This window comes from Strongyloides ratti (genome assembly GCF_001040885.1).
Source record: "Strongyloides ratti genome assembly S_ratti_ED321, chromosome : X".
Lineage (NCBI taxonomy): Eukaryota > Metazoa > Nematoda > Chromadorea > Rhabditida > Strongyloididae > Strongyloides > Strongyloides ratti.
The window spans coordinates 2,013,730-2,030,126 of record NC_037309.1 but is presented as its reverse complement, the minus strand read 5'-3'; the positions used below and the strand labels follow the sequence as shown (position 1 = coordinate 2,030,126).

Here is a 16,397-nt window from a genome sequence, read left to right as displayed (position 1 = left end):
TTTTTACCATTTTATTAATTTATTTAAAACACGATTTATATATATCTTTTTGTATAAATTAAAACCATATAAAAAAAGAATAATTTTAATTTTCAAAATTTATTAATATCTGAAAATCTCATAAATTATAACCAAACTTTTAATAGAATTTTAATATATTATTACAAACAAAATAAATAAATAAAATGGCAAGTATTTATAAAAGTAAAAGAATTATTTACAAAATATTAAATATTTATTATTGTTTAATTTACTAATAATATATAAATAATATTACTTTTAATTTTCATCTAATAATTTTGTTTAATTATTTTTTTACGGATTATTATAACAACACTTTGATGTTAGTAATAAAATATATAAGTTATATATATTATTAACTTTTTTTTAATATACTTTACTTTTTTTGTGTTTAGTTTTAGTTTTATAATGTTAATACTTTATTAAAATGAAACCTATTATGTACAACTATCTTAGTATAAATTTACTACATTTATTATATTTGTTTGAATCAATTGAAAATAAACAACTTTGACACACTTTGTAAACACAATCAATTTTATTAAATTTCTTTATAGAAGTTACATTCCTATTTATAGCAAAAATGAAGTACGCATAAATATATTCTCTTTTTATTAATATTTTTACTTTATTTAAAAAAGTACTTTTTAAAATAATTTTATTAATATTTTACTATTCTTAAATTAACTTAAATTTTTAAAGAAAAATTATGTTAAAAATAAAATGTTCTAAATGGGTATAATAAAATTAAAAAAAAAGTGTAAACTTTTAGGAATGATATTATATAATTATAATTTTATCTTATTTAATAATAATTATTTCTATAATCTGGTTCAATTGCATACGTATGTCCATAATGTGAATTGTGTGATTTTAAAAACCGTCCATTATTATTTGTATGCTTTGGATATTGATAATAACAAACAGAAGCAACATTTGATGCTTTTATTGTACGAGGATCATTACTATATAAAGATATACTTTTATTACCATTACTTCTTTTTTTTTCTTCCTGTTTTCTTTGTTTATCCTCTATCATCCTTCTTTTTTCATCTTCTTTTTGTTTTTTTATAATTTCTTTTGAATCATCTACAATAACCAAACCATTAGGTAAAGCTATTTGTTTAACTTCTCTTTTACTTTTGGTATATTTAAAGTAGAATATTAGACAAAGTGAAAGTAGGATGACAAGAAAGATTATTAATACGCCAAAAATAACTAGGCCGATAATAGTATTAGTCTGATTACTAAAAAATCCAGTTGAAATATCCATTTTAAAATTAAATTTATTAAATTTAATAGTATTTTCTTTATAAAAAAATAATATCAAGAAAATTGGTAAGCGTCACTTTAAAAAATATTTCTTTTCCATCTATTTTATATGATGTATTTTAAAACCTTTTTTTTAATATTTCGTCAAAAAAAAAAACAAGCATTTTAAAATATCATGATTAGTGATAACTTTTGTATAAATTTATGACTTATCATGTATGGTTAACGTTAATTATTCAATGAAGAATTTATTTATATTACAATGAAATTTATATTTTTATTTTCTTAAAAAAAAACTTTGAAATTATTCACAAAATAATTTTTTTTATTGGATTGGTATTAATATAACATATACATTTATTGAAAAGTGTAAGAATTTCATATTTTTATAAACATAACAAATAAATATTAAAAATTTCTTTTTTTTTTATTCAAAAAGTTGTTTTGAATTGATAACATTCATTTATTTATATATATGAATAATTTTTTTAAATTATTTTTAAATTTATATGTTATATTTTTTTTAAAAATAAAAAAAAATTTTTTTTTTACTGATACAATATTTATTAATTATTTATTTACTATACATATCATACCAAGTCGTAAACAAAATATTACATTTTTCCAATTTTTCCTAATTAAGAATTGTTAATTATTTTTGAACAATTTTTTATAAATATTGCCATTATAATTTTTAATTTTCTTAAATTTAATTAAATTAATTATTTTTGATTTAATTGTTTACATTTAAAAATACTTTTATACCATTTTTTTTATCACTTAAAATATTTTGTTTATTATTTTTTTTTTTATTATATATTTTTTTTTGTATATTTTAGCTGTAAAAAAATATGGGGCGGCAAAAAAATTTTAAATCACCAGAAAATAATATACCTAAGAAATATAACTATGGAAATAATATTTTTGCAAAACGCCCTACATCTTTGTCTTCTTCATCAGCTCAAAATAGTATTGATATTGAAAATAAGGTATATCGATATTTAAAAGAATCAGATTATGCTAATGTTGCTGATATTTCATTATGTTGTACAGTTGTTAAAGTAATGGAACAAATTTTCGATGAACATGAAAAAGAATCACTTAATATTTTAAGAAATAAAAATATTTTTAAAATTTCTAAAGAAACAGAAGAAAAAGATATTAATAAAGAGATACATATTAATAAAACTACTGAATGGAAAAAAATGGATTTAAAAATAAATATTGGTGAAAAAATTAAATGCCCAAATATGATTGATGATGAAAATAAAGTAAGTAATTGTAATATTTTAGTACAAAAATTTGATACAATAAAAGATAATGGAAAAACTGTAACACCTGAAATATCAAAAGTTATTAATGTACCAACAGTACCATATAAAAATTATATTCCTAATGAGTCAAAATGTTTTATTACAACATCACTTAATTTTAAAACTGAAGATAAACCATATTATGATTATGTTTGTAATGCAATTATTAAAGAAAATGAAGAATCAATTAATAGTAAAGATGAAGAAAATCTTGAAGATTTATTTCCTGAAGGAGTTAGAGGAACAGAAGATGATATATTTGAGCGTAAATTTACTCCAGAAATTATAATGAAAGGTGTTGAAAGTTTAACAAAACTTTTTCCTGAAAAATCACATGATGAAATATTACAAAATATAGTATATATATATCCATCTATTGGACCATTACCAGCATTAAAAATTGATCTTAAATCATATGAAATTGAAATGACAAAAAAAACATTTGATGTTTTTGAAAATTTTAATATGTGTCCAAGATGTCAATTATTATCAGGTTGTAATTGTAATAAAAAAAAACCTAAAGGAATACCACATGGATATATACATGAAAATAAAGTAAAATTAGAAAATCCAAGACCATGTAGTAAATTATGTTGGTTACTTCAAACTAATATGAAAAGATATACATATAAAGAAAATGATTTTCCATCATTAACCTCATCAAAAATACGAGAATTATATATTTTATTTGGTAACAAACCTTGCCTTATAACAAGTGATATTGTTGAATTTAGTAAAATAGATATTGAATGTTTTAAAGTTGCAAAATATATTGAAAAACATTTGCAAAATACACCATGTAAAGAATATTTTGTTTTAACAAAAGATCAAGAAACTCCTATACCATATAAAAAATTTTATAAAAATATATCAAGTTATTTAAAGAGTGATGGTACTGTAAACAATATGGTAATTTATAATCCTTGTTGTCATACTGGTCCATGTACAAAAGAAAATAAATGTCCATGTGCAATAAATAAACATATTTGTTATGATTCGTGTGGTTGTCCTCCAAATTGTAAAACAAAATTTACTGGTTGTCATTGTAAAGCTGGTGATTGTAGTACAACTAGGTGTCCATGTTTTATATTAGGATGGGAATGTCTTCCAATGACATGTGACTCTTGTTCATTTGATGGTATTAAAAAAAAAGATTGTAAAAGTTGCCAAAATTGTTTTATTCAAAGAAATCTTTGTAAAAATATTGATATTAAACAATCACCTATAGCTGGAAATGGTGCTTTTGCTGGTGAAAGTATATTAAAAGGCGAATTTATTATTGAATATAAAGGTGAAGTTATATCAAATGAAGAAGCTGAGAGACGTGGTAGAATATGTGATGCAAAAAAATCGAGTTACCTTTTTGTACTTAATGAAGATGAACATATAGATGCTTTAAATTATGGAAATTCTGCCAGATTTATTAATCATTCAAGTGATAATCCAAATTGTGCTGCCAAAGTTATGATTGTTAATGGTAATCATAGAATAGGTCTTTATGCTACTAAAAATATATCTAAAGGTGAAGAACTACTTTTTGATTATCGTTATACAAATCAACATAAAAAAGGCTTTATTGAAAAACCAAACAAAAATGGTTCATAAATATAACATTAATTTATATATTTTTAAGATAATATTTCCTAATATAGTTTTGTCTTTGCAATAACAATATTCTCCCAAAAAAAAAATGTTTGTGATAAAAATTTTATTTTACATTTTAATAATAAAAACTATATAAATTTTGTTTATTTATAAAATAATTTTATAAAATATTAATATATATATTTATATTATATATATATATATATCATTATATTATGAACTTTTTAAAATCATTGCTAATATTTGCAAAAAAAAAAATTTTTAATTATGTATAAAAGATATTGTTAAGGCTTATTGGGAAGTAGACTTAAAATACACGAAAAAATTTTATTACCCGCATTTTTAAATCAGGTTCCTTTTAAAATTCTTTTTAGTTTTTCTTTCTTAATTTTTAATCTATATCAACATATTCAGTTAGAGGAACAGATTCATCATTTATTATTCCTTCAGGAAAAGAACCATGATTTTTTTTATTTGTTGCTTTAATTTTTTTAATAGCAACTAAAAAAAAGAATGCAATAAAAACTAAAATTGATCCCAATGCAAATGGTGGTCCTGGCATTACTCTCTAAAAATAAATTATTTTACAAATTTTTACTTTTATACTTACTAAAAATTGAGAACTTTTTTCATCATCAGTAATATTTTTATTTGGTGAAAGAACATGTATTGCTAATGGATTAACTCTAATGTTAGGTGGTGGAAATTTAGCACCATTAATAGTTATGGATGAATCTATATCACTATGAACATCAAAATTAAATAATTGAAAAATAAAACCAAATAAAACTGGACCAATACCACTACATAAACCACGAAGTCCATTAATAAGTGCCTGTGCTGATCCTTGTTCCTCATTACTATATGATAAACTAACTGCTGATGCAATAGATGGATATACCATTTGACTTAATGAAAGAAATAATCCAAAAAAATAAATAAGATAAATATTTTTGCAAAAACCATAAAAAAATAATTGTATACATTGTGTTATTAAACCAAATGCTAATGTTCCTTTTATACCAATTGAATTAGTTAAATATTTAAATACATATAATTGTGAAAAAACTGTAAGTAATCCAACATAGGCAATAAAAATTCCAACTTCATTTTGCGACATTCCAACAATTGCTCTTAAAAATATAAAGAAACAAGATATTTGTCCAGCTTCAGGAACATTTGAAAGAAATATAATCATTGATATTTTAAAAGTATACTCATCAGCCCACATTTTTCTAAGAGAAAAAAATTCATTTATAACTAACCAAAATGTTTCGTCATTTAAATTTTCATTTTTAATAATTATTTTTGGCAGTGATTCAGGTAATATAAATGTAATATATAACAAATTAATTATAATAAGAACTGTTGCCTATAAATAAAAAAGAAAAAAAATTTTTTTTAAATGTTAAAAAATATAAAAAGAAAAATTTACAATTAAAATTGCTATATGATCCCCATATGTATTAGTAATAGCTGCACCTAAGAAAGGTGAAAACATAAATGATGCACCAAAAGTTGAAGATATAATACTATATGCTGTATGACGATCTGTTAAACATGTGATATCTGCTGCATAAGCATTAGCAACAGCAAATGAATTTGCTGTAAGTCCTGTTACGACAAATATTGTTACATACCATTGACTATTATGAAAAAGACATGGAATTGGTAAACATGTTGATAACACTGTAAGAAAAAGAAATTTTTTACGTCCATACATATCAGTCATCTTTCCTAGTATAGGTGCAAAAATAAAAGCTAATATTCCTCTACCCCCTGATGATAAACCATTTATTAAAAATTTATCTTCAGGATAATTTCTTCCAATAAAATTAATTGCTGGTATTGTTACAAGACCCCAACTAAAATATTCTAAAAAAATAACAATAATAACATGTATTAATCGTGGCTTTTTTTTCAAATAAACATCATCCTTATCAAATTTTTTTTCGTCAAAAATTATACTCCAAATAGATTTCTGTTTTTTATAGTTTTTTTCACCACACTAAAAATAATAAAAAATGTTAATATTTAAAATTGAAATTTTAATAAATAATAAAAAAAATTACTAGCCTCCATAATCACCTGCTTCAAAATTTGAATATTTAAAAAAAGATTTTTCTAATATTATAATACAATCTGAAAATAATTTTAAATATTAAAGTTAATATTATATATCATCAAATAAAAATAAAATAAGTTATTATATCAAATATTTAAATATGTTATAGTTTAACAATATTTTAATATATATTAAAGTAATTGTAAGAATAATAAAACAAATATAGTCTTTTTCACTTAATTTTAAACTAATTTAAAGTAGAACAATGTAATCGATGTCCTTCCTTTATTTATTGTAATAAAATATATTATTGTGACAAATAATGACAAAAATCTACTAATAATTAGAAAAAAAAAATTTAATAAAAAATTTTTTTTATTAAAATTAATAACTATAGTATTTTTTTTTAATCTTTTATATTTAATGAATTACATCAAAATATTTTAGTTTATTTTTAATATACTTATATTAAAATTTAAAATGTCAAACATTTTATTAAAAAAAATATGTTTTATTTATAGAAAATATATTTTTAGAATCTATTAATTGTAATAAAAATTTATAAATAGTTTTAAATAAACTACAAAATAATTCTACTTAAATTTTATAATTTTTCAATATTAAAATCAAAAACTTATAGTATAATATTAGTTAAAATGTATATTTAACATTAGAAATTGTATTTATCAATGAGTGATTGGAGTAGATTTATCAAAAATTAAATATAATACATACTCAAGAAGGTATAAAAAACACGTTAAAATATTTATAAAATCAGATAAATAAATATAAATAATAAATTTCTTTTTCATAAATTTGATATATTTATTTTTTATTTCTTTTTGCACACGTCAAAACTTACATTCTCTTTGAATAGAAATTGACGCATCTCCAAGTATATCATATGCATTTTGCGTGTCAAGATTTTTAAAAGAACTATAAAGTATAAAATATATTAACCGATAAAAAAAAAAATTAACAGAAATTAAAATATATATATATTTATAAAAAGAAAAGTCTTTTAAATGTTAAAAAAATATTTAGTTAATTGGTACATAAATAACTACAATAAAAAAAAATTGTTTTTAGTAAACATATGTCATATCTATCTTCTTATTTAAATAATAAATGTCTTGTTTTTTTTTTCTTTTGAAATTTTTCTTTTCATTTATATATTTTTTTCATTATTAAGAAAAAAAAAATTTTTTTCCTTTTAAAACTATTTTAAAAATCTTCAAAATAATATTAAAAATGTATTCTTTTAATGTATTAATGCTTAATACTAAATATACATATTTTTATTTCCTGCATTTATTAACTAATATTATAAAGATGTATTTGAATAATTTTTTCCTTATAAAAATGGTAATTATATTATTGTCAATTTATTATTAAATATTTATATCATTTTTAACAATATTTTTTATAGTAGTACAATTTAATTTTATTTTTTTTTTTCATCATAGATAGATTACCATTAACTAAAGGATTTATTAATATTTTTTAAGAAAATAATCATATATGTATATAAAAAATTTTTTAAATGTTGTCGAAAGTTATATCTGATGCTATTTTTTCCATTTTTAGTGATTAATTATTTTGTGTATAGATATTTATAATGATATCGAAATTCATTAAAATACAAAGTTATATAAAATATGAGAAGAAGTTCTTCTAAATTATATAAAATTTTTGGAAAAGCTTTTCAATTTATTCCATATATATCTTTATTATTTTGAAATACATTTGTATACAAACACTTTGATATATCATTTTTATATTTTTAAAGTATTCGTAAAATCTTTACTATTTTCTCTACAATAAATTTATTTCAAGAAACATGATTTATGTATTTTCAAAGTTAAAATATACTTTTGAAAGTATTATACAACCATATGTTGTACTTTTTGCTATTGTTTTACACAATAACTATTAATTTTATATGTAAAATTTATCCTATTTTAAATATGTACATAGTAAACTGTAAAAAATTCTATATGATATTTGTTACTTCATTAAAATAACGAAGACTTCATTTGAATATTGTTGTGTTATGACTTTTTATAAAATATATCATCAATTTATTTATTATAGTTATATTTAGAATTGAATTAAAAAAAAAATTTTTTTTTTATTCTTTTTAATATATATTTTTTTCATTGAAAATATATTTTAAAATTTTTATACTTTTTTTAAGATATACTTATGTGTTAATGATTAAAAATTTTAGTTGTTCTTAATAATTGTGTTAAGTGCACTAAAACAGTTTTTCTAAATTTTGTTATATATACCAACTGAAATTAATAAATTTTGTTTAAGTATTGTAAAAATTTTTCAAAATTTAGTAAACATTGTTGTATGGAGAGTTTTCTAGTAAATTAATGCAATAATCTTTATGTTTGATAAATATATATTTTTTTAATGACTATAACAAATATATAAGTTGCTATCTATAATTTAGTTCATTTAAGTACAATGTCTTTTAGAAAATATACATATTACAAATTTATAAATCTAATAAATTTTATTAAAATAAAATATAAAGTTATGTCATGAATAATAAGAAAAATATTAATAATTTCTATTAATTTTCTATTCTTTTTAATATATTAATCATTTATATAAATTGAAAGTAATTTTAAAAGAATTTATAAAGATTTAACATTTAATTATTAGAAATATTTCTATAGGTAATATTTATAATAAATTAAGTGTCAATAGATATATTCTTTATATAGATGTATATATATATATTTATATATATATATATATATATATATATTATAGGAAAAGAGTCTTAGCAACTTGCTTTCATCTCATTTTTATCAACAACACCATCTACCAGCCGCTTATCTTTCATTCTTTCTTTATTTTTCATGCATTTGCTTTACATGCCATACTTTCTCGTCACTTTTTATCACACATAGTTACTTGACTACTTTCCTTTTCTATTCATACAACCCAGTTTTATTTTATATATATATATATATATATGTATTGGACATTACTATTTTTAATACTCTAATCTATATATTTTCACAATACTATAGGTTCATCAGGGCACTCGTTATATATTTTTCAAACTCAATGTTCCCATTCACTCTTCATGTAGATATAAACATATATATATATATATAATGTTTTCCTTATAAACTCTATTACAGTCAAATTTGTAATATTTTCTTTCATTATACATTGTTGGTCATCTAAAATGGAACATTATCTAATATCATGGTATAAAGCTTTTTTCCTTATCTTTTCTTATCCTCAACCATAAAATGATAATGATAAAATTGCTTTTAAAATCATATAAATAAACACATAATTCCAAAAAATGTTTAAATTAAAAAAAATAAATTAAAATAATTATAATGGGAAATGAAAACTTAAAATATATCTTTATTTTTGTATTTTTAATATATATTTAGATTAATATTTAATGACATAATATTGTAATCTACTAATAAGGTTATCAATATTATAATATAGCTTTTTTTTTTTAAAATATTGTTAATATTATTATTGTTTTAATTAAAATTTAATTTATAAAATTAAATATTCTATAAAAATATTTGTAGATTTTAAAATAATATATACATGTATTTTTTTTTACAATATTTAAATTATGTCTTCTAATATTTTCATTTTTCTCTATAAAATATATAAATATTTTTTTTGTTATTTAATTCTAAAAATATAAAGCGTAAAAATTTTTTTTGTCAATGTATTTCGATACTTTTAACTTCTCAATATATCATTTTTCTATTTTATAACCTTCTTTTAACAATCAACTACAATGAAAAAAGACTTTAGGTCTTTTTCACATTAATTTGCCAAAATGCCTATTTTATTTATAGGGCTTACATTTTATTTTTGAAAACTTTACGTGTTGTTAACTTATCTAAATCTTTAATATGGTCTTAAATGTTACTTGAGGTTAAATAAATTATCTTGGTCTAACAAATTTAGGCTGTCCCATTATTATATAATTTTGTATACCCTTGATAATTATTAACTTAACATTTATTATTCCTTTTTACTATTATTACTCTTTTAACAATTTAATTTTTATTTCAATAAAAACCTTTATCCATTTTTTTTTATTTTATTTTTAGATACCTGCCTAATTTAAATCATTCTCCATCTATCTAAAGTCTTTACAAAATAATAGCAAGTTTTATTTATTTCGGAAAACTACAATTTTATTTTTATTATTATTTTTTTTTTTCTTTAAATTTAAAAAAAAAAATTTATATACACATTATACTTATTTTATTGGTGACACAAGACTAACTATTATACATTTAGTTGGTTTTTAGTGGGCAGTTTTTCCGTAATTATATATATTTTTTTATTTATGTTTGACACTTTTAAGGAAGTTGTCACTAAAATAAATCAACACCTTTCTTCATTAAATGATGAGCCTGGAGAAAAGGCTAGATCGGATAAGCGAATGAGTTGTTTTACCAATTCTTCGAATCCTTCTGTTGATACAACTATTTCATCAATTAACTCAAATATTATTATGATTACCCCAACAAAAAGTGATAATAACGATAAAAAAAATAATTCTAATGGATGTGGTAGCACTCCATCATCTTTTACAAATCCTGGAAATATAACATGTGGAAATTCATCAACTAAAGCAAATGGTAATAATTCTTCATCTGGTAATGTTGAGTCAGTTATAAGTCATCTTGCTGCATCTATTAATTCTGGTTCTCAAGTCCAATATTGTGGTCCATATAAGTTAGAAAAGACACTTGGAAAAGGACAAACTGGTAAGATTTATTAATTATTTATTAAATGTATTATTTAAATTAAAAAAAAATTTTTATTATCAATCTTAACTTTATACATAATTAATGTAAATAAAATTTATTTAGGTTTGGTAAAAACGGGAATTCACTGTATAACTGGACGTAAAGTTGCTGTCAAAATTGTTAATAAAGAACGTTTAAGTGAAAGTGTTCTTCAAAAAGTTGAAAGAGAAATTGCAATAATGAAATTAATTGAACATCCACATGTTCTTCATTTATATGATGTTTATGAAAACAAAAAATATCTGTAAGTTTTCATATATTAAAATAAAATAAATTAATATTATTTTTATTTTAACATATTAAAAATATATATAAATGATATATATTATATATGTAACTACTATAAATAGAAGAAATAGATATATATTACATAATATATTTATATTTATTATTTTTAGTTATCTTTTATTGGAACATGTATCAGGTGGTGAACTTTTTGATTATCTTGTTAAAAAAGGACGTTTAATGGCTAAAGAAGCAAGAAAATTTTTCCGTCAAATTATTTCAGCTCTTGATTTTTGCCATGCATATAATATTTGGTAAGTATAAAATAAAATTGTATATATTATAATTTTTATATCTTAATCACTCCCTTAAAAGACATAAAAAATAATATCTTTAAGTTTTATTTTAAAAAAAAAGAATAATTTTCCTTTAAATAAAATAATAATATTTTTTATTTTTTTTTGTTTAGCCATAGAGATTTAAAACCAGAAAATTTATTACTTGATGAAAAAAACAATATAAAAGTTGCCGATTTTGGAATGGCATCATTACAAGTTGAAGGATCTATGTTAGAAACAAGTTGTGGTTCACCACATTATGCATGTCCTGAAGTTATTCGTGGTGATAAATATGATGGAAGGCGTGCTGATGTATGGAGTTGTGGTGTTATACTTTATGCATTATTAGTTGGTGCTTTACCATTTGATGATGATAATTTAAGAAATTTATTAGAAAAAGTTAAAAAAGGTGTTTTTCATATTCCACATTTTGTTCCAACAGATTGTCAAAATTTGTTACGTAGTATGATTGAAGTTGATCCTAATAAACGTATTTCATTAGCAAATGTCTTTAGACATCCATGGGTTGCTGGTACATCAAAAAGTGAACCAGAATTAGAATTACCAATGTCACAAGTTGTACAAACACATATAATACCAAGTGAAGAAAATATTGATCCTGATGTTTTTAGACATATGAATAGTCTTGGATGTTTTAAAAATAAAGAAAATCTTATTAATTCATTATTATCATCAAAACATAATACTGAAAAAATGGTATATTTTTTGTTACTTGATAGAAAAAGACGTCGCCCAGCTCAGGAAGATGATACAGAAGTTATAATAAGAGGTAATATATCATCACATGATCCACCAAAAAAAAGAACAGATACTTCAAGACCATCAAGATATCCATATGGTTCAATTAGTGAAGGTTCACCTATTAATCCAAGAAAAACATTTGGTAGATATACAAGACAAAGACATTCATCACTTGGTGGTAGTCCTACAAATTCACCCAATACAATTGTTCGTGATATTTTTAGTAGTACAAGTCATAATACTGGAGCAAATATTATTAAACAAGAAACAACTAATAATCGTCATATACCAACATTTACAAATTGTGATATTAAACCACGTAATGGTAATAGATCATCACCAGGTTATCATTATCATACTCAACCAATTGATCCTATTACTGTTGCAACAGCATCAAGACAATCTAGAAATTCAGGAGGTAGTAATATAAGTATTACATCTACAAGTAGTACAAAAGTAACAACATCCTCCCCTCATAATCCTTCAAATTCATCATCATCCACATCAACTAATTCTTCAAATATGATAACATCAATGATAAATGTACCACAGGGAAGTGGTACAACATCTGTCAATTCATCAACAACAAGCCTTTCTACAGCTACATCTAATGTATCAAATACATCATCATCCTCTGGTCCATGGAGATCTAAATTAAATAATATTAAAAATTCATTCCTTGGTACACCAAGATTTCATAGAAGAAAAATGAGTAGTGGTTCTAATGTATGTGAATCTGATTCAGAAGATACACAAATATTAGATACAGCAGATCTTGTTAAAAAAAGTTGGTTTGGTTCATTAACATCAAATATGAGTCAAGATCGTGATGATGTTCAATGTGTTCCAGTTGATGGAAGATCATTAAATGGTATTAAAGCTGAACTAATTCGAACATTTCTTACAATTCATGAATTAAGTCATTCTGTTATAGGACAAAATTCATTTAAAGTAGAATATAAACGTGGTCCAACTGTTGGTGGTGGAGTATTCTCTAGAGGAATAAAAATGCAAGTTGATATTTTACTTAGTCCACATGCTAATAATCCTTCAACACCAACATATGTTGTACAATTTACATTATTAGCAGGACCATTAAGACGTTTCAAAAGACTGGTAGATCATTTATCAGTGGTATTACAAAATAATCCACAACAAAGAGGAGAAATGTCACAACAAGCTTCAATAATGGTTAAACCAAGGCGTCTATCTGATTCTAGTGTTGGTAGTAATTGTTCTGAAACAATGGATCCTAATATGATAGGTATGATAGTGCCTAATCGTAAATCGCAAATGACTGAAAAAATAGAAAAAGAAAAACAACAGGAGATGGAAAAAAAAAAGTTAAAAAGTAATACTCAAATAGGATCATTTCGTTTAACTTATTCATCTTCCAAAAAATAATATACAATAATGATTTAAAATATAAAAATTATCTTAATATTATATCATTGAAACAATTTACATGATAATTAACTTTACCAATATAATGTTACTTTATCAAATTTTACTCATCAATATATATGTATTTTTTTTTTATTTCTTAAACAATATAAAATACTCATGAAAATTATAAGAAAAATTTTGATAAACTTGTTTATATCTAATAATATTAATCAACAATCATTTAACAATATTTTAAAAATTAATTTTTATAAAAATTTTTTTATTATAAAATTGTTGAAGAAATATTTTATAAAAAGAAACAATACAATAGAATATAAAGGAGCAAAAATGTTTATGTGAGTATTTAGTAATTTAAAATAAATGCTATTTGTAAAAATTATATTTTATTATATTTTAAAATTATAATATACATATATATTAATTATATTAATAAATCTTTTTTTTTTTAATAAATAAAATGTTTTTAAGAAATAAATAAAAGAAAGATAAAAACAATTTTCGATATGTTTAGAGGTTGTTAAAATTTATCTATTTGGTTGATGTTAAACAATATTACATATATAAAAATCACATAAGAAAGTGTGGAGACTAAGTTCTTATTGTTCCTTTTTTTTTGTGTAGCAAATGAAAATATATTAAACGAATATATATCATTCGATCAACTAGCTTGTATACTTTACAAGATCTATTTGCAGCTACCAACAGTGCGAATACATAAGAAAGAGTCTGGTGACAATTTGAATATATAAATATATGAATATTTATATTTAAAAAGATGAGGTAGGAAAGAGTTAAAGTTAACAATCACGTTAATTGAAATAATGTCCTAGTCTTGTAGGCTCGTGATATAACATTATTGTAAAAATTTTTATCTTTGGCCTTTTCTATCATTGTCTATTATTTTTTAAATATTACGTTATTTTATTATATTATATTTTAATATATATAATTTTTTTTAAAAATATTTAATTTTATGTTTTTTTTTTTACTATTTATAAATATTTTTATTTCTTCATAAATATTTAATGTCTCATATTAAAGATGTACTTTTATAATAATATTATAAGATCATAAAAAACATCTTTACACTATAATTTTATTTATCCAAAAATTTACAACTATATTTAAAAAAGAAAGATATTCATTTATATGTCAAATATGTTAGATTATTTAATAAAATAAATTATACAAAAGGTTATTTTAAAACTTTTTTTTTTTTCTTTTTTTTTCTTTTTTTTTAAATATTTAAGTTAAATTTATCTTTAATACATTTTAAATATATTTTAATTAATGACAATCTACCGCCAAAAAATATTTTACATATATACATATAATAATTTAGTTTATAATATAAAATATACAATAGAAATATAGTAAAAATCTATTATTTTATATTTTGTGTATAATTAAAATAAATGTAAAACTTCTCTCACCTTCCATTTTTGATATAATATATATGTTTATAGATATATAATTGTTCATATAACAATATATAACGTATATCTTACTCTACCATTTTATAATAAAAATCAAAAATATTTTGTCATTTTATTTAAACACCCAACATTTGCTTATTTATGTTTCCATTCAAAAATACGTTGTTAAATAAAAATGTCAATGTCCTTATCAATAAATATTTATTTATTTTTATAATAATTTTCCCATCATTCAAGGTCTAACTTGTAATATTTTTAAGAAAAGTTATAATTTCTTTGTAAAAGCATTAATTATCATTTAATAAATAATAAAAAGTGATAAATATATATATTCTTTTATTACCAGATTTTTAAAATTTTTATTTTTGTCAATTTAGAATAAGTCTATTAATATTTTTATATAATTATTCTTTCTTTTTCCCGCTTTTAAAAATAATAAAATAGATCATTAAAATAAAAGATTTATTTTTATCGCTTAAAAATGTTTATAATAAATATAGATTAAATCTTTATATGTTGTGAAACTAAAAAAATTTTTTAAAATGAGTGCATATCATTTTTACTATTTTATAACAAAAATTTGTTTATTTTCAATATTTATTAATATGTACAAATACTTTATAAAAAAAAAGTAACAAAAGTTTTAGTATTTTATTTTATTTTTTCTACCACTATTGTTATTTATAAAAATATTTCATATTATTTTTTTTCTATAATATTATATTATTATCAATATAAATTCTTTACAAAATCAGGATTTATTATTTTTCTGATTATTTGATAAAGTCTCTTTTAATAATTTATACTTATACTAAATTTATTTAAATCACTGACATATTTTATTTTTTTTAAAAAAAAAATAAAAGTTAAGTAACAATAATAACAAATTTTATATAGAAATAATTTTTATTTTGTTAAAATTAGTTACATTAAAAAGTATAGAAAAGTTTTCTTTTAATTTAATTTGTGTCATGTTCCTTACTATCTTTTTTTTGACATTTATTACTAATATATAACTTGTTATGTACTTTATCAACAAAAAAATTATAAAACGGCAAAAAAAATTAATTATATTTTTTAGAATAAAAATAAATAAGTTTTTAGAATATTTAAAAAAAAAATTTTTACAT

At 20.3% G+C, this 16,397-nt stretch overlaps 4 protein-coding genes across 4 annotated transcripts; 2 read left to right on the top strand and 2 right to left on the bottom strand.

Annotated features, from left to right (window-relative positions):
• Nucleotides 1-826: 826 nt before the first annotated feature.
• Nucleotides 827-1,294, bottom strand: SRAE_X000042700 (Hypothetical protein; the record flags this gene model as incomplete). The annotated part of the gene is made up of 1 exon (XM_024644770.1): nt 827-1,294. The coding sequence occupies one exon, from the start codon at nt 1,292-1,294 to the stop codon at nt 827-829; it is 468 nt and encodes a 155-aa protein (XP_024510296.1).
• Nucleotides 1,295-2,144: 850 nt separating this feature from the next.
• On the top strand, nt 2,145-4,211 carry SRAE_X000042600 (Histone-lysine N-methyltransferase EZH2; the record flags this gene model as incomplete). The annotated part of the gene is made up of 1 exon (XM_024644769.1): nt 2,145-4,211. One exon carries the CDS (start codon nt 2,145-2,147, stop codon nt 4,209-4,211), a length of 2,067 nt encoding a protein of 688 aa, XP_024510295.1.
• A 391-nt stretch (nt 4,212-4,602) lies between these two features.
• SRAE_X000042500 (Tetracycline resistance protein, TetA/multidrug resistance protein MdtG family and Major facilitator superfamily and Major facilitator superfamily domain, general substrate transporter and Major facilitator superfamily domain-containing protein) lies at nt 4,603-6,293 on the bottom strand (the record flags this gene model as incomplete). The annotated part of the gene is made up of 4 exons (XM_024644768.1): nt 4,603-4,779; nt 4,822-5,583; nt 5,647-6,219; nt 6,288-6,293. The coding sequence occupies 4 exons, from the start codon at nt 6,291-6,293 to the stop codon at nt 4,603-4,605; spliced, it is 1,518 nt and encodes a 505-aa protein (XP_024510294.1).
• A 4,340-nt stretch (nt 6,294-10,633) lies between these two features.
• On the top strand, nt 10,634-13,828 carry SRAE_X000042400 (Serine/threonine-protein kinase BRSK2; the record flags this gene model as incomplete). Its single annotated transcript, XM_024644767.1, has 4 exons — nt 10,634-11,057; nt 11,163-11,343; nt 11,498-11,638; nt 11,794-13,828. The coding sequence occupies 4 exons, from the start codon at nt 10,634-10,636 to the stop codon at nt 13,826-13,828; spliced, it is 2,781 nt and encodes a 926-aa protein (XP_024510293.1).
• Nucleotides 13,829-16,397: the final 2,569 nt, after the last annotated feature.